The sequence below is a fragment of the Ovis aries genome, chromosome 5 (genome assembly GCF_016772045.2).
Source record: "Ovis aries strain OAR_USU_Benz2616 breed Rambouillet chromosome 5, ARS-UI_Ramb_v3.0, whole genome shotgun sequence".
Taxonomy (NCBI): Eukaryota; Metazoa; Chordata; class Mammalia; order Artiodactyla; family Bovidae; genus Ovis; species Ovis aries.
This window is the reverse complement of record NC_056058.1, coordinates 32,443,607-32,466,926: the sequence shown is the minus strand read 5'-3', so window position 1 is coordinate 32,466,926 and position 23,320 is coordinate 32,443,607. Positions and strand designations below refer to the sequence as shown.

Sequence of the window (23,320 nt, the reverse complement as noted above, 5' to 3'; positions counted from 1 at the left end):
TGAATCAGTAGGCTTAATTTTTCTTATGTTTTTTAGATAGCAAGTCCAAATTTCTTTCATTCATTCCAACAAATATTGAGTGCTTATCATATTCCAGGCAGTGGTAAAAGTGCTTAGAATATAGGATGGGTGGAGATAAACAATATACCAGTAAATCAGTATGACGGGATGTAAGGTAGGCCATTCTTCCTGAGTCAGTTTTATGTGAAGCAGTTGTTTAGTTGCTAAGTTGTGTCCATCTCTTCTTGAGACCCATGAACTGTAGCCCACTAGGCTCCTCTGTCTATGGTATTTCCAAGCCAAGAATACTGGAATGGGTTGTTATTTCCTTCTCCAGGGGATTTTCCCAACCCAGTATCTTCTCCTGAATTGGCAGGGGGATTATGACCACTGAGCCACCTATCAGATACCAGAGTCAGAGTAAGGCAGATTTCCTATATATAGAATTTATAAAGGAGATTTCAAAGGAGCTAGTTCTGTGTTCTTTTGCACCCCATAGTCAGATCATGGATATTAAAAAGGGTTTAAATATAGAGAGGAAATAGGATTTTGCAAAAAAGATAATTCCTTAGAAAGAGCTGTGGCTTTGCTTTTGAGTCTTTCATACAAGATTGCAGAGAGAGAAGAGCAAAGAACTGCTGTACTGTAGTCACTGCAAATCTGGTAAGGGGCTTCTTGGATTGAACTGAGAATTTGAAATGTATTTCATACAGTTGGAAGAGGGAGAAAAATCTTAAGTTAAAAAAACAGTTATACAGAGTCCTGGTAACTCGGACTAGACATACTCATTTATTTGAAGTGGTTTATTATTTAAGTAAACAATTAAGCCTTGGACTGGAAACTGTGCAAGTTTTATTCTAGGATCAACTGAAGATTGATCCTTAGAAGAAATGGAGTAGCCATCATAGTGAACAGAAGAATCTGAAATGCAGTACTTGGATGCAATCTCAAAAACAACAGAATGATCTCTGGTCATTTACAAGGCAAACCATTCAATATCACGGTAATCCAAGTATATGCCCCAAGCAGTAACGTTGAAGAAGCTGAAGTTGAATAGTTCTGTGAAGACCTATAAGACCTTTTAGAACTAACACCCAAAAAAGATGACCTTTTCATTATAGGGGACAGGAATGCAAAAGCAGGAAGTAAAGAAACACCTGGAGTACCGGGAGAATTTGGCCTTGGAGTACAGAATGAAGCAAGGCAAAGTCTAATACAGTTTTGCCAAGAGAATGCACTGGTCATAGCAAACACCCTCTTCCAACAACACCAGAGAAGACTCTACACATGGACAGTTCCAGATGGCTAACACTGAAATCAGATTGATTTTATTCTTTGCAGCCAAAGATGGAGAAGCTTTATACAGTCAGTAAAAACAAGACTGGGAGCTCACTGTGGCTCAGATCATGAATTCCTTATTGCCAAATTCAGACTTAAATTGAAGAAAGTAGGGAAAACCACTAAACCATTCAAGTATGACCTAAATCAAATCCATTATGATTATACAGTGTAAGTGAGAAATAGATTTAAGGGACTAGAGCTGATAGACAGTGTCTGATGAACTATGGAATGAGGTTCATGACATTGTACAGGAGACAGGGATCAAGACCATCCCCAAGAAAAAGAAATGCAAAAAAGCAAAATGGCTGTCTGAGGAGGCCTTACAAATAGCTGTGAAAGATAGAAAAGCAAAAGGCAAAGGAGAAAAGGAAAGATACAACCATTTGAATGCAGAGTTCCAAAGAATAGCAAGGAGAGATAAGAAAGCCTTCCTCAGTGATCAATGCAAAGAAATAGAGGAAAACAACAGAATGGGAAAGACTAGAGATCTCTTCAAGAAAATGAGAGATACCAAGGGAACATTTCATGCAAAGATGGGCTCAATAAAGGACAGAAATGGTATGGCCTAACAGAAGCAGAAGATATTAAGAAGAGGTAGCAAGAATACACAGAAGAACTATACAAAAAAGATCTTCATGACCCAAATAATCACGATGGTGTGATCACTCACCTAGAGCCAGACATCCTGGAATGTGAAGTCAAGTGGGCCTTAGAAAGCATCACTATGAACAAAGCTAGTGGAGGTGATGGAATTCCAGTTGAGTTATTTCAAATCTTGAAAGATGATGCTGTGAAAGTGCTGCACTCAATATGCCAGCAAATTTGGAAAACTCAGCAGTGGCCACAGGACTGGAAAAGGTCAGTTTTCATTCCAATCCCAAAGAAAGGCAATGCCAAAGAATGCTCAAACTACCGCACAATTGCACTCATCTCACACGTTAGTGAAGTAATGCTCAAAATTCTCCAAGGCAGGCTTCAGCTATATGTGAACCATGAACTTCCAGATGTTCAAGCTGGTTTAAGAAAAGGCAGAGGAACCAGAGATCAAATTGCCAACATCCACTGGATCATGGAAAAAGGAAGAGAGTTCCAGAAAAACATCTATTTCTGCTTTATTGACTATGCCAAAGCCTTTGACTGTGTGGATCACAATAAACTGTGGAAAATTCTGAGAGAGATGGGAATACCAGACCACCTAACCTGCCTCTTGAGAAACCTATATGCAGGTCAGGAAGCAACAGTTAGAACTGGACATGGAACAACAGACTGGTTCCATATAGGAAAAGGAGTACGTCAAGCCTGTATATTGTCACCCTGCTTATTTAACTTCTATGCAGAGTACATCATGAGAAACGCTGGACTGGAAGAAGTACAAGCTGGAATCAAGATTGCCAGGAGAAATATCAATAACCTCAGATACTCAGATGACACCACCCTTATGGCAGAAGGTGAAGAGGAACTAAAGAGCCTCTTGATGAAAGTGAAAGAGGAGAGTGAAAAAGTTGGCTTAAAGCTCAACATTCAGAAAACGAAGACCATGGCATCCAGTCCCATCACTTCATGGCAAATACATGGGGAAACAATGTCAGACTTTATTTTTCTGGGCTCCAAAATCACTGCAGATGGTGATTGCAGCCATGAAATTAAAAGACGCTTACTCCTTGGAAAGAAAGTTATGACCAACCTAGACCGCATATTAAAATGCAGAGACATTACTTTGTCAACAGAGGTCTGTCTAGTCAAGGCTATGGTTTTTCCAGTAGTCATGTATGGATGTGAGAGTTGGACTATAAAGAAAGCTGAGTGCAGAAGAATTGATGCTTTTGAACTGTGGTGTTGGAGAAGACTCTTGAGAGTCCCTTGGACTGTAAGGAGATCCAACCAGTCCATCCTAAAGGAGATCAGTCCTGAGTGTTCATTGGAAGGACTGATGTTGAAGGTGAAACTCCAATAGTTTGGCCACCTGATGGGAAGAACTGACTTATTTGAAAAGACCCTGATGCTGGGAAAGATTGAGGGCAGGAGGAGAAGGGGATGACAGAGGATGAGATTGTTGGATGGCCTCACCGACTCAATAGACATGAGTTTGGGTGAACTCTGGGAGTTGGTGATGGACAGGGAGGCCTGGTGTGCTGCAGTTCATAGGGTTGCAAAGAATCAGACATGACTGAGCGACTGAACTGAACAACTGAAGATTACACTAACTGGAATACATTTAAAAGTTGAGCTTGATTATAGTTCATTTGTGGTGCATTTTAAAAATCTGCTTATATCTGTTAGATGGAGACTAATAGGTACAATAAAGAAAAAGTAGGATAGGAGAAGAGGAGTAGAGGTGACGTTGAGTATAGATATGAAGGAATTAAGCTATGTGTGCATATCTTTTGGAGGAGGGAACTAGTGTAAGACCCTTAGGTAAAACTGTGTGTCACCTTGTGGCTGGAGGAAAGTAATATAGTGAGGAGTGATGGGGAATGATTAGAGTCAGGAGGCAGCTTACAGGTTATTGTGAGGCTTTTGCATTTTAATTTTGAGTGAGTTGGGAAGCTGTTGAGGGTTTTGAGCAGAGTGTGAAATCTGATTCCCTTTTAAAAGAATTCCTTTAGATACTGCTTTAAGAAAAGACTGTAGGGGCAACACGGTCACAATCATGAAGACCAGGCATTGTTTTTTAACTTTTTATTTTGTATTGGGGTATAGCTGATTAACAAACAATGTTATGATAGTTTCAGGTAAACAGTGAAGGGACTCAGCCATACGAATACATGTATCCATTCTCCCCGCTCCCATCCAGGCTGCCACACAACATTGAGCGAAGTTCCATGTGCCATATAGTAGGTTCTTGTTGGTTATCCATTTTAAATATAGCAGTGTAAGAGCAAGCACTTTTAATTATTTGTTTTAAAGATATCTTTAACTAGATACATAAAAATGTGTGTTCAAAAATGTTCACTGTACCACTTAATGTTCAGTTCAGTTCAGTCACTCAGTCGTGTCCAGCTCTTTGTGACCCCATGAATTGCAGAACGCCAGGCCTCCCTGTCCATCACCAACTCCCGGAGTTCACCCAAACCGATGCCCACTGAATCGATGATGCCATCCAGCCATCTTATCCTCTGTCATCCCCTTCTCCTCCTGCCTTCAATTTATCCCAGCCTCAGGGTCTTTTCAAATGAGTCAGCTCTTCCCATCAGGTGGCCAAACTATTGGAGTTTCAAAGTATCGGAACTTAATGTTCATGATGTATTTTAAAATAAATATTACAGAGCAAATTGTAAATACGCAGTTTCCATATTCTTCCCCACAATCTCCCACAGAAAGCAGATGCAGAGGCAAAGTGGAAAGAGATCCGGAAGTCAGTGTATCAACATGTTACTAGTGATTTTGTGTGAAAATGGGTGTTGTGGTTTTGGTGAAGCTGTAGATGATTTTCTTTTCTTCTTTTCACCCATTTATATCATTATTTTCTGTTATGTATTTATAATAATTAAAATCAGGGTAAAAAAGTTGTTTTCATTTGAAATTGAACTGTGACGGAATTCCTCTTTGGCTTACTTTACAAATAAGTTTGGTGTGACTATCTAAGCATGAACTTGGGTAAAGAAAAAGAAAGCAATGATAGTGAGAAATGTCTTGAGATCAGTATTTCCTGAAAGGCAAAAGGGAAGGTGATGAGGGAACTGAGCTGAAACTCCTTGAAGAAGGAAAGACAAGTATGTACCAAGTATGTTAGTAAAATTGGAAGGCCGAATCCATAATGGTTGGAAGTCTCTCATTAACACACACATACATAATCTTCAACTGTACAAATGCTGCCTTAAGGCAGAATTCATTATAAAATACTGATTTATTGTTCTTGTAAATGTATGTTGGAATGTAAGTATCCATAGCTCCAAAAATTAGATTTCCATGTTAAAAAATGAAACCTTGCTTTCTCATATTTTAAAGGAATGAGACCTGTGACTCTTCTGTCTTAAGCTTTAAAGAATGACAAGTCTTTCCTTATATGATTCTTATTCATAGATATTTTTACATTGAAAATTTTTATATTTAATATTAACTTTTCTATTTCTAATTTATAATATGAGATATACTTAAGAGTGAGTGTCAAACTTATGTTACCACATTTTGTATTTGAAGCAGGTTACTGAATATAGTTTAGAGAAGTAATGTTGCATTCTCTCATTTAATTTTCCTTGAAAATTATGCCTTGTCTATTTAATTTACAGAACTGCTTCCCAAGTTCATTTAATGAAATTTTCACCAGATGGAGAATTTTTTGCCACTGCTGGGAAGGTAATTTGTGAAAATACTATTATCAAGTTGTGTTTATGGTGTATTTTGAAATATCAAAAAAATTTAACTTGCTTCATTATTTAAGTTGCAAACATTTTCTGTTAAATATGTTAAATAGCAAAAATTGGCTAAATATTATTATGTTAAGGGGCAATATGATATAATTGAAACAGGTTAAATCAAAGGTAGATCTGGGTATAAATATGCCATTTACCAACTTTTTGATCTTGAGCAAGTAGTTAATCACTTTGAGTCTTGGTTTTCTCATGTATAAACTAAGGATGATAATACCTACCTCATAGGTCTTGGATCATTGGGTTAGTTTAGACAGCATATGTAAAGTGGCACAGTGTCTTGGATATAGTATACTGTCAGTAATAAACTATAACTGTTATTTATGTTATCTTCTAGCTGACAGCTATATTAGACTGTATTTATAGTAAAAGAATTTACAACTTTCTAGAAGGACATTTGTAACTTTTCTTTGTTATTACCTATTGATTTCAGAATAGTGAATTCCCTTAAATTTTAATTATTTTAAATCATTGGTTTACAGAGCACTTTACATAAAACTAATAGTCTGAAGTTATTGTTCCCATGACTCAAATCTGCAGACTAAGAATATGAGATGTCTTAAATTCTTGGTGAGGTATTTTCTCCTAAAATTTTTTTAGGAGAAAACTAGGGCTATTTAATCTGATTAACTTTAGTCAGCATCAGGAATGTAATTAGTAGCTTAATATTTTATATAGTGGTAGTTGCTAACTAGTTATTATCATTTTCTTTGAACATTCATATGACAATCTATAAAAAATGTTGTTTTATAAAATTAGCAGTATTTTGAAGTCTACTAATGGTAATGCTTTCTTACTTAATATTTGGCTAAGTGAGAAAATGAACCCTTCATCTTTAGGTCTTTCCTGAATGACTTTATTTTCCATATCAAATAGTAGCTACCATTTTCCTTGAGCCAACCTTGGCAAAATACACACGTTCACATACCTTAATTCTCAAAGAACAGTTAAGGAATGCTGGTTAGAAAAGTATCAGAATCAGAGATTTTCTTAATTTTTCCATGCCCAACCCCTCCTCACATCCCTATGTTCCTTTAATTGCGAAGAAAAATCTTACCTTTGGTATTTGATTTAACCTTTAATTCTGATCTGGATGTTTTTCTGTTTCTGTTTTTCCACCCTCTTAGGATGACTGTCTTTTAAAGGTATGGTATAATGTAGAAAACTGGCGGACATCTGTTACCTCTCCAGATAAAAATTCAGAAAAACAATCTGAAGGAGAAACTGACTTTTCTTTTGTATATCTGGCCCATCCTCGAGCTGTAAATGGATTTTCCTGGCGTAAAACAAGCAAATATATGCCTAGGTCAGTGGATTAGTCATTTTTCCCATGTATTAAGAGAACGTCATCTTTGTGACTTTGACCGCTTTTCTCATTTTGAGAATACATTGCTATAGGGTTTTTGCCCATGAAGATTCAAGTAGTACTAGAAAGCTCCTGGACTGCAAGCCTCTGGCTATGAGTAAACTATATATGATACTTAAGAGGAGAGCCATGTGAAAGGATAATTTACCTCTAGTTCAGATATCTTAAAGTGACAAGAGTTGTGCATCTTTTTCTTTCAATTCTTTCGTCTTTAGTCATTTCCTAAATTTCTATTTACATCAACTTTTTCACATTTCACTCTCTTTATCCTGTCCCTTTCTATGTGTATCCACTGTTTTTTTTTTTGGTTTTTTTTTTTTTTTTGTAACTAAAAAAACAAGCTTTATTGAGAGTGTATACCATGAGACTTCAAATATTTCTTTAATTGCCTGTAGCATCTTTGAGGAAAAGTACATGGGCCAATAGATTATGATGTCCTAAACTAGGTATTAATTTAACCTACACATGCATGCACAAATAAACCTGTTAGTACTTCATTTGTTTCCTATAGTCTTTGTCAGACTTGATGTTCTGTTGACTTTTTGCATATATTTAGTAAGTTACAGAGGTATTGTATTACTTAATTGTAGGTAGAAATCCCTTTTTGTTCCACATGGCCATCTTCAGTTTGGCCACACTATGGATCGATACAGTTTTTCCCTTATCTTTTTGTCATCTGAGAATGTCTTAAGCTGATCCATTATAGCATACTTAGATCATCTGTTAACTTTAGTTTTGTTCTTCTGAGCCAGCAGAGTAAGCCTAGGTTTTTTTAAAAAAAATTATTTCATATTAAACATTCTTTTTAGAGCAGTTTAAAGTTTATAGCAATGTTGAGGGGAGGTATAGAGATTTTTCATACAACCCTTTTCCCCACATATGCACAACCACCTGCTTTATCAACATCCTCCACCAGAGTGGTACATTTGTTACAGTTGATGCTTACATCAACACATTATTATCACCTAAAGTCCATAATTTACATTGTGATTCACTCTTGGTGTTGTACATTCTGTGGATTTGGACACAAATCCACATATAATGAATATATAACAGCATACATACATCATTGTTATACCTAGATCTTCTGAACAATTTTGTAGTGTGATAGTTACCATTCTTCTTACCTCTCTCCTCCAGTCTAACAAAGCATTGAACTAGGACCCTCTAGGTACACGGATGGTTCTTCTGTTAGAAGTATGTTTCACAGTTTTTGAACTAAAGGAAAGTGGTGTGGACAGTCTGTACTGTTGGCAGAAGCATCCTCAGTCCACCTTCACTTTGAGAGCTATTACTTTAGTACTTCTGAGACCATTGCCCACACGTATAAATATGTGTCTAGAATAGAATGAGCCATGACATGTGTGTGCTCAGTTGTGTCTGACTCTTTGCGACTCCATGGACTGTAGCCCACTAGGCTCCTCTCTGTATAGGATTTTCCAGGCAAGAATACTGGAGTGGCCATTTCTTTTTCCAGGACATCTTCCCAACCCTGGGATTGAACCCGTGTCTCCTTTCACTTCTCACTTTCATGCATTGGAGAAGGAACTGGCAACCCACTCCAGTGTTCTTGCCTGGAGAATCCCAAGGATGGGGGAGCCTGGTGGGCTGCCATCCATGGGGTCACACAGAGTCGGACACGACTGAAGCGACTTAGCAGCAGCAGCAGCTCCTGCACTGCAAGTGTATTCTTTACCGCTGAGCCACTGGGGAAGCCCCGAGCTATGACATACATAAAGGAAAAATAACTGTCTTCACAAACTGTTAACCTTTTAGAACTATCAGAAGTTAACATTATTCTGAAGGTTGAGTTCTGATGATATTCCAGGTATTTTCACATGCAGCTAATTAGAGCACCAGAATACTAAAAAAGAGAATTATGAAATATTGTATATTTTGAGAGAGGACAGTCGCATCTGCTTCTGATAAATTTCACTCACTTTTGGCAAAAGTGATCATGGTGGAAGATACCATCAGAGGCAGATACCTTAAACTGGGGCATTAAGAATACTTGATGAGAGCAAAAAACATATTAATTTTTCCCCCTACTTATTTTATCTCTTTTATCAACTAAATTCTACAGCATAAAAAACTGTGATATAGAACGAGACTTTTCTGTTAGTTGTGGTGTCTTGGCAAGGTTTCCAGAATTTCACTTTCGGATCTATTAAAAAACCAACTAATCTCCTTTAGTTCTTTTAGTTTTCATGTTTGTTTCACCAGCTGCCTGCAGATTTATAGCAGGAAGGCTGACCCTTTCTCATGAGGGTGAAAGAGATCCCATCAAAGACCATTGTCCTTCCTGATATGGCATCTTAAAATTAAGATGTTCAACCAAATGATGACGCTTCACACAAAGTGTCTTGAGAGGAAAAATGGGGACGTGCTTGTAATGAGCATATACAGGCACTTCCCTGTTAATTAAAAATGATAAATGTAGGACAGATTGGGAGGTTTGGTTATTTCCCCCACAAAACCTTCAGAAGTTGGTTTTACATAACTAGTTTTAGAACCATCTTAGCCTGTTGTTGCCTCAAGATAGGATAACTGTTGCAGACACTTACCCATCATACTGTTGCCCTATATAAGGTCATTCATCTATATATATCAGTTTTGGGTGGAGGGGGAGGGCTGTACCTGAATATGATGTGCTTATTGAAGAGAGAATAAGATACCTTGATGAAGAAATGAGAAAGGGAGATATGGCCTGAGCAATGCCTCAGATACATCAGGATATTTCTTCCGTGCTGAGCTTATATTACCAGCCAGCTGTTTACACTATTTGTAAAGGTTTGGTGTTCTGAAGAACATTATCTGCGGTCGAAACTGTGTCCATGCTTCTGAGTTGTGCACCTTTCTAGCTTGCTTTGTTGGTCTTGTCTAAGTTCATATGCCTCTCCTGATTGCTGTCTTTTCAACTCTTTAGACTCCTATCTTCTGCTCTTTGTTTGTAAGCCTCCCATTCTGCCATTTACTGATGGGGCACTATGAACCTTGCACTTTCCATATTGCCTTTTTGTATTTTCTTCTGTTTCTGTTACATTTGATATTATTGCCACTGCCTGTGTGTATGTAAATATGCTAGAGAGAAACAGGAAACGGGAGCAGGAAAAGGTCAGAGGGAGACAGAGAAAAAAGGGGAAGAAAATTGAAGGAAAAAGAGGATGGAGAGGCATAACGATGGGAAAAGGAAGGAGAAACAGAGGGTTTGGAAAGGTAAGGAGAGGCCCTAGGAGGATGGTACCAATGAGAGGTAGGAGAGGTGGAAAGGGAGGCTAAGAAGCAGAGAATTGTAGGAGGAGGCAGAGGCAGGGAAGCCCAGAGAGTGGATGGAAAGGGAAAAGAAGTAGGGGAGTAGACATAGAAGGGGAGGGGCAGGGAGGGAGGTATAAGAGCAGGGGAGGAATCTGGAGAGAGCTACCAAGATAGAATGTGCTGTTCTCCCTGGTCTTGCCCTTTGCTTTTTTTTTTTTTTAATCAGGTATGTTTTAAAAAGTGACTACTATAGAATATTTTAATTTTTTTTCTTTAACTTACCAAGTTACTTGATAGAAACCTTCTACTGGTTTTTCTTTTTTAATCAGTTAGATATGTTTGAATAAGTGTCTATTACAGGATATTGCAACTTTAGAAAAAAAGTTTGCTAACAAGATTGTCAGTCAATAGAAAGGTAATCTTTAATAATAGAATTCCAGCTTTTGAGCTCTTGATGCATATGGGATTTATTAACATATATGTAATTGTTTTGTTATTATTTTGTGGGGTGGCAAGACAGTAAATGCACTGAAAGTCAAAAATGAATAAGGAAGGAGATGGCTAATACTTAAATGAATTTTTCTGTTTTTGCACTTGACTGCTTTTGGTATATGTTAGGCAAAGGCACAGTAAGTGTGCTAGTTACTATAGCTTGTTAGTGACAAGTATGCATATACCTTTACAGGAAGTAAAAATGAAGCATTGTGAAATAATTTGAATAAATATCCACTGAATAAATCAGAAAATCTGAATAGAAGATGTCAGGTTTTTTCCTTGTTATTAACTGAGGGAGTATGATATGATCTCAGTTTTTGTTCTTTAGATATAAGAATCTTGAATTACTGAAACAGGAACTACTGAGTTATAGGCAGAAAATAAATGGATTAGCAAGCGTTTGCAGTGATGAAATCAAATACCCAACTCAGTTTTAATGGTTTTGACTATGTTGCATAAATGTATATTGACTTTTCTCATTGATACCTTAGTTGTATACATTTAAATAATTATGGAAACATTGTGGAATATGATACTGTGGGAAATTTATGTTTTTGCTTCTAAAATCCTTTTATTCCTTAGGGCTTCTGTATGTAATGTACTGTTGACTTGCTGCAAAGATAACATATGTCGTCTTTGGGTAGAGACATTTTTACCAAATGATTGTTTGCTCTATGGAAGTGACTGCAACCATTGGACTGAACCAATTAATTTAACAAATAACATCAAGAGAAACGTTTCCAGTAAAGAACGAGTTCAAAATGCTTCAGATGTGAGTGTTTTTGTTAGATGTTTTTCCTATATGTTTTAATATCTTTTGTACAAGGCCTTTTTGTAACACTCATCTTAATATTCAAAATCATGGATAGTTATGAAAAAATATATGTCTTAGGAAATCAGTTCTCAGAAAATTTTTAGGGTTTTTTTTTTTTGTCTAGCATGAAACTGCCTGTAATTACAAAGTTAACCTTAGGTTAACTGATGATATCAAAAGGATGATCATATATAACTTAGCTGAAATAACATAAAGTCAATTAAGATCTGAGAATGCAAAAATTTGACTGTAAAAATAATTTATTATTTTTCTTTCTTTAGGGCTTAGGGTGTTTGTCCTGTCATTACAGGAATGATTAGTTTATCAGATTGTGTTCTACATTTGTTAGCGTTCAAACCTCCAAGAACTTGAATTACCATAGTATGGCAAAACTAAAGTCAGTTTTTGATGTTGGTGCTGATTAAACATAGACTAGTAACATGGATTCTTGAAAATAAGAAAGTGACCTAAAAATGATTTATCTTTGAATGTTTTATATGATTATGGAAATACTGTTTCTCAAATTTAGATTGTATTGCTAGTGGCATAGAATATAATTACATGTGTATTGTATAGAGACTCAACCACTGAGACTCAACCAGTGGTTATATATAATAATAGTTGAAAGAAGTCCTTGACTAGGAATCACTTTTAGGTGATGTTGTGTTCTGTATAAAGTATTGTATCATATGAAAGATGAGAATAGCAATATTTGCTTTGTCTACCTCATGGATCAAGTGAGGTGATTGCAGTGAAAGTGCTTTGTAAACTATGAAATACCATCCTAATGAATGGTGGTAATATTATTCAGTGCTTTGTGGTCATAGGAAGTAACCTGTGGATACAAAGAGAACTGTATAAATAGGGATATCATTTTCCACAGGTGCATGGTAAACTTTTTTTAAATTAAAATATTAAATCAAAATTTAACATATTGTGTGATGGTTTAAAGAAAAGTTGGGCAGTTAAAAGTTCCAGGCTTATTTCATGTTTCATGTTTGTTGTACAAAAATACTCTAAGGTACTTGTACATATAGGCTTATCTGAAATAGGAGCATCTGACAATCATTATATAACTTACATGCTTATAACAAAATAGCCGTTAGTTTCACTTTGTTTTGCATTGTTTCACATTGTTTTTATTCTTATAGGTAAATCTGAAATTTTTTCGTAGAGGTCGGCGATCGCTTGCACTTGTAGCACATACTGGATACCTGCCACACCAGCAAGACCCTCATCATGTTCACAGGAACACTCCACTGCATGCCAATGCACTTTGCCACTTTCATATAGCAGCCAGCATCAACCCAGCCACAGGTAATAAAGCCCTATTCAGAAAATGTTTTCCAGATCAAGTCGATTGATTTTTATGACCAGTAAGTTATACTATACTTATTGAGTAAGTAAAAAATTGTAGGTGATTTTCTTAGCTAACTTCTCATTATAGCCAGCTCACTGATGATAGAAAAAGTTTTTGTTTACTTGTTTGCTTCTTAAGGCTGTGATTTGGTCTGTAATTTTAGATTGTGATAAGTCATTGAGATGTTCTGTATTACTTTATTCAGAAGTTGAGATTTGAACTAATACTTAACAAAGAAATTAACACCTCAGAATTATAATTACCATATAGTTGTTCATATGAAACTGGTATGTTTTGTACTTAATCTTTGGAGCCATTTCAGAAATAGGGCAGAAATATTGTAGAAGTTATAACTGAAGAATTAAGAAACCTTGTTTTGTGGTCAAATATGTACTTTGAGATAGATTGAAAGATCTAGAATACCTGGATTTATCTATGAATTTGAAGACTGAAGTGTTTATCATTATAGTAAATATTTTATGTTAGTTTAAAAACCAGGTGGTCATAGTTGGGCATTTAAGGTAGAACCTTAAAATATTGCTGGGAAAAAGTTAAAAATAATATTTGCACATAATAAACACCATCTATACAGGAAATATAAAGTTAACCTCCCTTCGCATCTATTCCACCCTAGTCTTCCTCCTCAGAAGGTAACCACTCTAATGAATTTTTGTGTATTTTGAGATATTCTTTTGTTTGTTTATTTTGCTGCACCAGGTCTTCATTGCAGCATGAGAACACTTAGTTTTGGCATGCAGGATCTAGTTCCCTGACCAGGGATTGAATCCAGGCCCTCTGTATTGAAAGGGCAGAGTCTTAGCCACTGGACCACCAGGGAAGTCCAGAGATATTCTTAAACATAAATTAAGCACAACCTATTTACATATAACATACTGGATTTGCAGTATTGTGTTCTTCAAGAAACATAGAATGAATATGGTCCATTAGTTACTTGAATCAAAGTGAGAAGTTCATAGAATGAATAAGTCCATTAATTACTTGAATCAAAGTGAGAAGTGCTTTGATAAGTTAAAAGTGCAGAGATACCTGGGGTAGGAATAAAGTGTATTTACCTATTTTTTTTTTCAGTTTTATTTGGTTAATAACAGTCCCAGCACTAAAAGAATCCGTGAGCCAAGAAAATGTAAATGGGAGAATATTGAATGATTTTTATTGAAAATTATATTATTACCTTATCAAAAAAGATATATTGTCAGTGCTTATAGTATCCAGAGGAAGCTCTGAGGTCAGTGGAATAATTTTGAAAGTCTTTGTGAGTAAAAGACAGTATTTTGAGACTAAAGAAAGCTTGAATTCTCACTTTAATAGAAAAGGCTGAGGTGTTATGGAAAAAGAAACCCTAAGTTACAATGTAACATCTTCTTGACTACCTTACAATAAGGAAAACTCTTAAAACCTTTCTTCAGATTGTAGGTCCCCAAGAAAAGTTCATACATTTAGGGAAAATCAAATAAAAATAATAACTTTAGGAGCGATATTAGATTCTGTGGAGACTTTCTTTCCTTAAATTAGGTCTGTTAGAATGACCTTTCTGTAAGGCCCAGTGCAGATTTGGCTTCACTTATTTGTTCACCAATAGAATAGATACAGGAGAGAAGTTCATAATAGTATGTTATCTTAGTTCTAGCACTTATACCCTCTCCATGATTATTTCTCATAAGAAATGATTTTACCAAATTTTTTGAGTGAGGTCGGAAGGCAAAGGAAATGTGATTACTTTTCAATCAGAATGCTTCTGCTAAGTCAGCCTAAGCCCCTCCTTTTTTGTGTACTTAACTGCTAGGCCTGTGATCTACTTCAGGATTACTTAATCTCTTCTGGGTTGATTTTATAAAGTTGAAAATCAGAAAATTCTACCCATGAAGTTTCTTGGGGACAGTTTAAATCTCTGACATTATTGCGTATCCACCTAGCAACAGTGCAGTTGGTAGTTCAGCCCCTCAAGGCTTTTATTGTGTGTTTAGTGCCATATAGGAACTGGAGATACAATAATGATCACAACATTATTGATCATTGCTCATATGAAGCATATAACCAGGTAGGAGATAGATAAACACTAATTAAACAATTATACTAACGAATATATAATTATAAACAGAGCTCTTGAATTAGATAATATCCATCAACTCTTAGAACCACTTCCAGTAGAAGGGGTGGGGAAAAGATTCATTTATCCTTTCCTTTATCCTTTATAATACTGTTTCTGTTGGTGTCCAGCAATAGACCGTGTTTGAACAAATAATTCAAATTATTTGTATTTCCTATTTTTTAAAATCAGCAGATTTGTTCTGGAGAAAATTATTAACCTTCCCTGAATCTATTCCAGGCTGTACTGTTCAGCAGACACTAGCATGATTTAGATTTGGACTTTAATAATAATAGACAAATCTTTCTTTACCTCTGTTACGTAAGGATTGTCATTTTTTACTCTGAATTTGTACTTCAATATACTTCATTTAGCAATGATTTCAAAAGTAATACCAAGGGACCAGATATTATTTTGTTTTTTAGCTGAGTTGACTTGTCTTGAATGATTTTCTTGAATATAAGAAGGGAACCTCAGTTTCATACTATCTGATTTCAATCTTGATGCTAATAAATAACCAGTATCTATTGTAGTATCTTATCTTAGGATTAGATAGGTAGGTCATGAAAAAAGTTAATATGTCAGTCTCTTAAGTAAAAGAAAGTTGTTGCTATTGAGGTAAACATATCACTGGTTCCTTTGACAACTTGATGATGACATTTTTAATGGTAGATCAAGTTAAAATATGTTTCTAATGAGTTTCTGTATAAATTATGAACACTATTCTATTTACATGTCTACAAATTATAGATAGGTTTCTTAATGAGAACATTTTATAATTGTAGAAAAATACATATGTGTGTGTATATAAGTAAGTTATGGTATGTGACTTTGAATGTGTACTTTTCTGTCCTTTACAATAAGTATATTAAATACACCATTTAAGTCTGTTTTTTCATTAGTAATAATTGTGGGAACCATTATATTGTGAGTCTTACAGATTAAATAAAATGTGTTTTATATGCTAGCATGATAGAAATTATAATTTTGATTTTTTTTCTTGTTCTTTGTAGACATTCCACTTCTTCCTTCTATTACCTCTCTGAGTCTAAGTGAAAATGAAGAGAAGAGTGGACCTTTTGTGGTACACTGGCTAAACAATAAAGAGTTGCATTTTTCTTTGTCCATGGAAGTCTTTTTACAACAACTTAGAAAAAGTTTTGAGCAACCATCTTCTGAGACCAGTGTAGAAGATTCTAATCAGGCAGATGTAAAATCTGATGAAGGTAAAGCTTTAAGAAGGATAAAAACTATGACGTTTTGTTTAAGATAGTGAAGATTTTTATATTAGGGTAGCATCAGCTACTGTTAGGAATAACCTTCAGATTTCAGTGGCATAATACACATTTGGACTAGCTCATATAATAATCCAGTATAGACGGTTTTGTTCCAAGTGTCTTACTTCCTGATGGTAATGTAGGGATTTAGAATTCTCCATACTTATGCTTCTGTGGGCCACTAGGGTCTTGCTGCTCAGAGGACTATCTGCAGACTAGTAGCACTGGCATTATTAGGAATGCACAATCTCATGCTCCACCGTAGCTGCTAAACAAGAATCTGCAATTTAGTGAAATTCCCAAATGAGTTGTATGTATATTAAAGTTTGAAAAGCAGTACACTTAGGACTTAAGCTCTACATTCAGTTTCTATTCATTCAGCCTCAGTCAAGTAGAGAGAAATCAAGTGTTTTTTAAATTACAAGTTTACATGTTCCCCTTAAAAAAAATTTAACAGTACCATCATGTATAAAGTTTCCATACTGTTAAATTTGATGAGCATTCTTCCAGATTTTATTTTTTTCTATGCTCATGCAAGTATATGTAAAGGTAGTTTCTTTTTAATTGTACTATGGGATTTCATTTTTAAATGAACATCATGTTCATCTGTAGCTTGCTTAAATTCAGTGTTCGGCACTTTTCTTGCTCATTATTTTTAACAGCTCCTGAATCAGGAGACTCAAGAGAAAACTTAAGCGTTTTCTTTGTTGATAGACATTTAAATTGATTTCAGTTGTTTCTCACTATATACTGATAATGGTGAAATCACACGTCTCTATCTTTGTGTGAAGTTTTCTCTAAGGTGGATCCCTAGATGGCGAATTAGCATATTGTGTAAGCATTTTAAAATTTCAATAACTTTTGCCAAATTGCTCCCCCCAGTACTGTTTTCCAAGTTCATGCTCCCTTTAAGTAAGTAAGTGTTAGTCGCTCAGTTGTGTCTGACTCTGTGCCCCCTTTACCGATTTTCCAGTCAGTAATAGTCCTTCTACTGATAATCCAGTGACTGAGCCCTTTGGGCCTTCTGATTACTGAGTTTACTCCAGTGGCCTTATATTCCTGGAGCAAAATTACTTTTAAAGGGAACCCCATTTCCTATTTATATGAAAACATGTTTTTCATTTTGAATGCATTTGTAAAGATAGATTAAGAATGCATTTCTTAATTTATAGTAGTAGCTTGATTGTATTTATATGGTTCATGAACTCTTTTGTTTATAGAGATCGATGACAGCATTGATGATCTGAAAATAAATCATGAAAAGAAGGAATTGGGTGGTGATAAACTGGTAGCAAATTCAAGTTTTGTACCATTACCATCATCTGCCATTGATCATCAGATTGAAGTACTTCTGTCTGAATGGAGTAAAAATGCAGACATGCTATTCAGTATTCATCCCATGGATGGTTCTTTGCTGGTTTGGCATGTGGATTGGCTGGACGAATACCAGCCTGGTATGTTTCGTCAAGTACAGGTATTACTTTTATGATCTCTGGAGAGCAGCTTTTTGTTAAATGTGGGTACTGTTTTGTAAAACCTCTTTATATAGTTTCATGTCTTCTAATGCTCACGTTCTTAATTCCAGGTGTCCTTTGTTTCCAGAATTCCTGTAGCTTTCCCCACAGGTGATGCAAACTCTCTCTGTAAAAGCATAGTGATGTATGCCTGTACCAAGAATGTTGACTTGGCTATTCAGCAAGGGAAACAAAAACCTTCCAGCCTGACACGTTCCACGTCAATGCTTATCTCTTCTGGTCACAGTAAATCAACTAATAGTTTAAAATTAAGTATTTTTACTCCTAATGTTATGATGATTTCAAAGCACGCTGATGGCTCCCTGAATCAATGGCTTGTCAGTTTTGCCGAAGAATCTGCTTTTTCTACAGTTCTCAGTATTTCCCACAAATCCAGATACTGTGGTCATCGCTTTCATCTTAATGATTTAGCTTGTCACTCAGTATTACCGTTATTGCTGACAACGTCACACCATAATGCATTAAGGACACCAGATGTTGATAACCAAAAGCAACCTGATGACGCTGTGAATATTGAAGAATGTCCTTTGGCACAACAGAATAAAAGCACTATTGACATGGCCTTTCAGGATCCCAATGCAGTTTACAGTGAGCTTATTCTTTGGAGAGTTGATCCAGTTGGGCCATTGTCTTTCTCTGGAGGTGTTTCTGAGCTTGCCCGGATTAATTCTCTTCACGTTTCTGCATTTTCCAATGTGGCATGGCTGCCTACTCTTATTCCCAGTTATTGTCTAGGTAAGCATTCTGATTTTTACTTAAGAACTTTAGATTTTCTGACATTGTTGCTTAAAAGTTAAATTTTAAATATTTTTTAAATACATCTAGGTGCATATTGCAACTCTCCTAGTGCGTGCTTTGTAGCAAGTGATGGGCAATATCTGAGATTATATGAAGCAGTTATTGATGCCAAGAAGCTTTTATATGAGCTTTCCAATCCTGAAATTTCTGTAAGTAAATGACTTTTGAAACTAAGAATAAAATATGATGTGTTTAAATAGTTAATTTATACTTACTGAGCAATTTCTAGGATTGTCATATAAAATTTATAATGTATTTTTAGTAATTTTTTGCACATTTACATTATAGTCTTACATTATATTGGGATCTTATAGTGATCCCAATCCCTTAAAAAGAAACCATGTCTTTCATTCATTCCAAAAGTAGAATCTAATGTCCAACAATATGTAGTACTTCCTTTTGTTGTTCAGCCTCAAGTCATGTCTGACTCCTTTGTAACCTCATGGGCTGTGGCCTACCAGGCTCCTCAGTGTGTGGGATTTCTAGGCAGGAATACTGGAGTTGGTTGCCATTTCCCTCTCCAGGGAATCTTCCCAACCCAGGGATCGAACCCATGTCTCTTGCATTGGCAGGCAGATTCTTTACCACTGAGCCACCAGGGAAGTCGCATAGTATTTCCTGGCTCAGAGATACATGGGGACTTCTGGCGGTATATTGCTAAATCATGTTGGTTCATCTATAGGTTATTTATGAACAGGGGAAGCTGAAATAATAAGAGTGGCATTTTAATCTTAATCAAGAGAAAAAAGCTTTCAGTTTGGTTATCAGTGGTCTGCCCCTATCTTTTTTTTTTGTTTTCCCCTAAGTTATTTTACAGAAGACAAAGTTTTTTTTTTTAAAGCATACAGTGTTATAGTAGCAACATATTTCTTGAGGGTCTTCTCTTTTTCAGGAATTGTTTTTAAGTGCTCGGAATTTAGATGTGAATTAAACAGACAAAAATCTCAGCTTACATTCAGTGAAAGAATATAGAAAAAAGGTCAAAATATATTAATAAATACTTTGGAGGGAAACAGTGTTGCAGAAGTAGTAGGGAGTGCCAAGTAAAGTGCTGGTCAGGGAAACCCTCACAGAAGTGGTACAGTTTGAGCAAAGACCTGGAGGAGATGAAGGAGCTACCTCTGTGGATATTTAGTGGGAAAACTATTTCAGCAAAGCAAGTGTAAAGATCCTCAGACCAGAGCATGTTTGGTAGGTAAGGCTCATCAAGGAGGCTGTTGTGGCTGGTGTAGGATAAATGAGGTGGAAAGTAATAAAAAATAAAGTTAAAAAGTTAGCCTGGCCTTTGCAGTAAAAGACCTCATAAGCCATTGTAGTTACTTTGAATTTTACTCTGAATGACATAGAAACTGGTGTAAAGAATGACAGTGATATGATCTGACTTAGGCTTTAAAATATCACTCTGTTTGCTATATAGATTAGACATGGGAAGCAGAAGTGTTCTTAGAGAGACCAATTCAGGAAGCTATTACAGTAGTTTAAGAAAAAGTGAAAGGGGGTTAGAATGGTAGCAAGTGGTGTGGTGGTAAAGAGGATAAGAACTGGTCAAATCTGAATGTGTTTTGAACATTGACTATAAGGATTGGACTGGGTATGGGGTTTGTGTGAGAAAAAGAGGCTAACTCCCAAGGTTTGCCTTGAGATGTGAAGAATGTGTAAATAGGTTTTGAGGTGCAGGGAGGATTCAAGAGCCTAACTTTGGACATGTTAATTTTTAAATGCCTGTTTGATATCCAAGAGATCTAGTAGGCTAGTGTCTGGAGTTTAGAGGGAGGCCTCGTCTGAAGATAGAAAATAAGTACCTGTTAGAACATAAAGTTGTGATGCTGAATGAGATCTCTGAGGGAGAGGCTATAGTTGGAAAGTAGAAATGGTAGGAAGATTGAACCCTGGGGCATTCCATTGTTAAAAGTGGGGTGAGTGTGGTGTACAAAGGAAGCCAAAATGAAGAAATTTCTAGGAGGAAGAAATAACAGATTCATATGCTGATAGATCAGGCATGATGAAGATTGAATTTAACCATATGACCTTGACAAGAGCAGTCAGGAGATGATGTGGCTCAAGAAATCACTGTTTATAAATAGTATATTAATTTGTTTATTTAGCTTTGTTTGTCAAAGTTAATGCTAAAAAGCTTTGATTCTTGGAACATTCCCGTGAGATTGAAGTCAGTCTTTCATAGTTAAAAATATAAAATACTTTTTCTCCTTAATGATTACCAACCGTTGCTTTTGTTTTTCTCTGCACCAACTGAGCTATATAACTCTGTTCATTCCTGTGTAATTGCCTGGTAAAATCCCAGAATGTTTATAATAAAAGAGACTTGTGAACTTATTTAGTCTCACCTGAACTTATTTATTGTCTGTTATGCTTCAAATTTTACATCATTTTTTATTGTTTTTTAAATTTAATTGTTTAATAAAGGAAATATCCATTTTTTCAAAAACAGAAATATGTTGGTGAAGTGTTTAACATCGTAAGTCAACAGTCAACAGCCAGGCCAGGATGCATTATCGCATTAGATCCCATTACCAAACTTGTAAGTATTATTTTTCTGGCCACTTAGCATTAATAAATAATATGTATGTCAACTTATGTTGGTATTTATTTACATTCAGCAAGGCAGAAAAACCCAACTACTTCATGTTTTTCAAGAAGACTTCATTTTGAATAATCTTGAGAAGAAAAGACTGGGAAAAGACAGAATGTTATCTGATGCAGGTAAAGAATTTTTTATGTAATGAGCTATAAAATGTACAGTATGTTAGGCAGTTAATAAAGATAAGTTGATACAGTGTTTCAGTACATTTGTGATAATATTTGTCATAAATACCAGTATCTTTTTATTCTTAACAAGGCAATAATAATGAAAAAATTAAAGGAGTTTGTCAGTTATGGTTTTTTAAAATACTGTAATTAGTTAATCAGTATTTAGCCATGCTGCCTGGCATGCAGGATATTAGTTCCTCAACTAGGGATCAAACCCAGGCCCTTGGCAGTTAGAGTGCAGAGTCCTAACCGCAGGATTGCCAGAGAACTCACATCAATTATGTTTTTAAAAAAAGTATCATAGACATGTTCTTTATCATTAATGTGTGAGTGCTCTTTGCATGGGAGGGGTCCTGCCCTAATAATTTGAATGATATTGGCACCTGACCCTTTAAAAATCTGCAATTTAAAGCATTAGCTACAAACTTAAAGTTATATAGGCGGTTTTAATTAATACTTTCTTACAATTAAGCAGTTTTAAAAATGATATTAAATTCATCCTCCCAGTATTAGCTGTTATTTTAAATAAAGAAAATCAGGAAAATAAAGCTAAAATATCTTGGTTATTAGTTTTGATTACAGAGCCAAACCAAACTCAAAAATAACTTTACTTACCAAGGAACTGTACAGTGTGTACCAATTGCTCTAAAAGTCGATTATCAAGACTCAAACAATAATAATAACTGCATTCTGTATTTGTTTCAGATTATTTTTATTTTCTTGTACATCATTTCTTTACCCTTTTTCCATTTATTTTCCTCCTTTAAGAAGTACCTTTTTGAATTCTACACCTTTATGTTGAATGTCTAATTTCTTACCACTACTCTCTTAGTCTTCTATCATTTTCCCTGAGAATTTTGAACTTTGCAAAAATGCTTGTAGTGCTTTTGTAACCTTTAAATACAGTGATGGAAAGATGCTGAAAATGAGAAATATGGATATAAAGGGTTATTTATATCAACAGAATGTTCTTTATTTTTCATTTTTCATACTAAGAGGTTAATAGCTGTCTATGTTAATAGTGAAATACATCATTAATACCAACAGGCAGCTCACCTAATGGATTTTCTGAAAAATTCTACCTAATTGTAATAGAGTGCACCCAAGACAACCGTTCATTGTTACACATGTGGAATTTGCATTTAAAGTCCATTCCTGTCTCATTGGGTGAGTTGTTTTTTTTTTTCTATTTAGTAGACTTAGATTAACAATGTATGTATAGATAGATTGGTGGATATTTTTTAAGCTATTTTTATTGACAGGATAATTGTAGTTTATTCTGTTAATTAAGGAAAAAACAATTTCTCAGTTTTCTTGTCATAAAGAAACATAGGAATATGTTTACATTTTTATCTTTTATAAGGCAGTTTTGGATTATAAAATTTAGCAATTTTAATGTTTATAGGGGTTCCCTCCCAGTGTTTTGGTTCTTTTTTTATGTTTTATAGATGAAAAAGTAGATACAAAAATATCTGAAGCAGCTTGGCAGCCAGAAGAACATTATTCTTCTTCTCCAGAGAAGATCCTATCCCCCTTTTCACAAAAGTATCAGGCTTGCAGAGCAAATCTCCAGAGTACCAGCAAGTTGACTCTGTCTTCAGAAATGGTTTATAGCCAAGAGTTGCATTTGCCAGAAGGAGTTGAGATAATAAGTGTTAAGCCATCAGCAGGTGTGTAAACTTTGTAAAAAGAGACTGATACATTTGGCAGTGCATGAAGGTTTACTGTGTATTTAAAAATAGGTGCAACTCCCATTTTTAAATTCACACAGGAGCAGAAATGGAAAGAATACCTTTCAATATCCTAAATTAAAAATTTAAATTTCTCATTATG

At 35.4% G+C, this 23,320-nt stretch overlaps 1 protein-coding gene across 10 annotated transcripts in view; it reads left to right on the top strand.

The window, feature by feature from the left end:
- The window catches only part of DMXL1 (Dmx like 1), a 132,642-nt gene that overhangs the window by 25,762 nt on the left and 83,560 nt on the right, over positions 1-23,320 (top strand). For 9 of the 10 annotated variants that reach the window (XM_004008689.6, XM_004008690.6, XM_042250329.2 and 6 more), the window contains exons 6-17: positions 5,571-5,637; positions 6,839-7,017; positions 11,410-11,599; positions 12,793-12,958; positions 16,122-16,334; positions 17,606-17,859; positions 17,971-18,655; positions 18,746-18,867; positions 21,168-21,257; positions 21,337-21,439; positions 22,535-22,654; positions 22,936-23,157. In XM_004008689.6, the coding sequence (XP_004008738.2) occupies positions 5,571-5,637; positions 6,839-7,017; positions 11,410-11,599; positions 12,793-12,958; positions 16,122-16,334; positions 17,606-17,859; positions 17,971-18,655; positions 18,746-18,867; positions 21,168-21,257; positions 21,337-21,439; positions 22,535-22,654; positions 22,936-23,157 (2,411 nt within the window). The remainder of the gene's footprint in view (positions 1-5,570; positions 5,638-6,838; positions 7,018-11,409; positions 11,600-12,792; positions 12,959-16,121; positions 16,335-17,605; positions 17,860-17,970; positions 18,656-18,745; positions 18,868-21,167; positions 21,258-21,336; positions 21,440-22,534; positions 22,655-22,935; positions 23,158-23,320) is intronic. The other variant, XM_042250332.2, reaches the window with a different exon arrangement.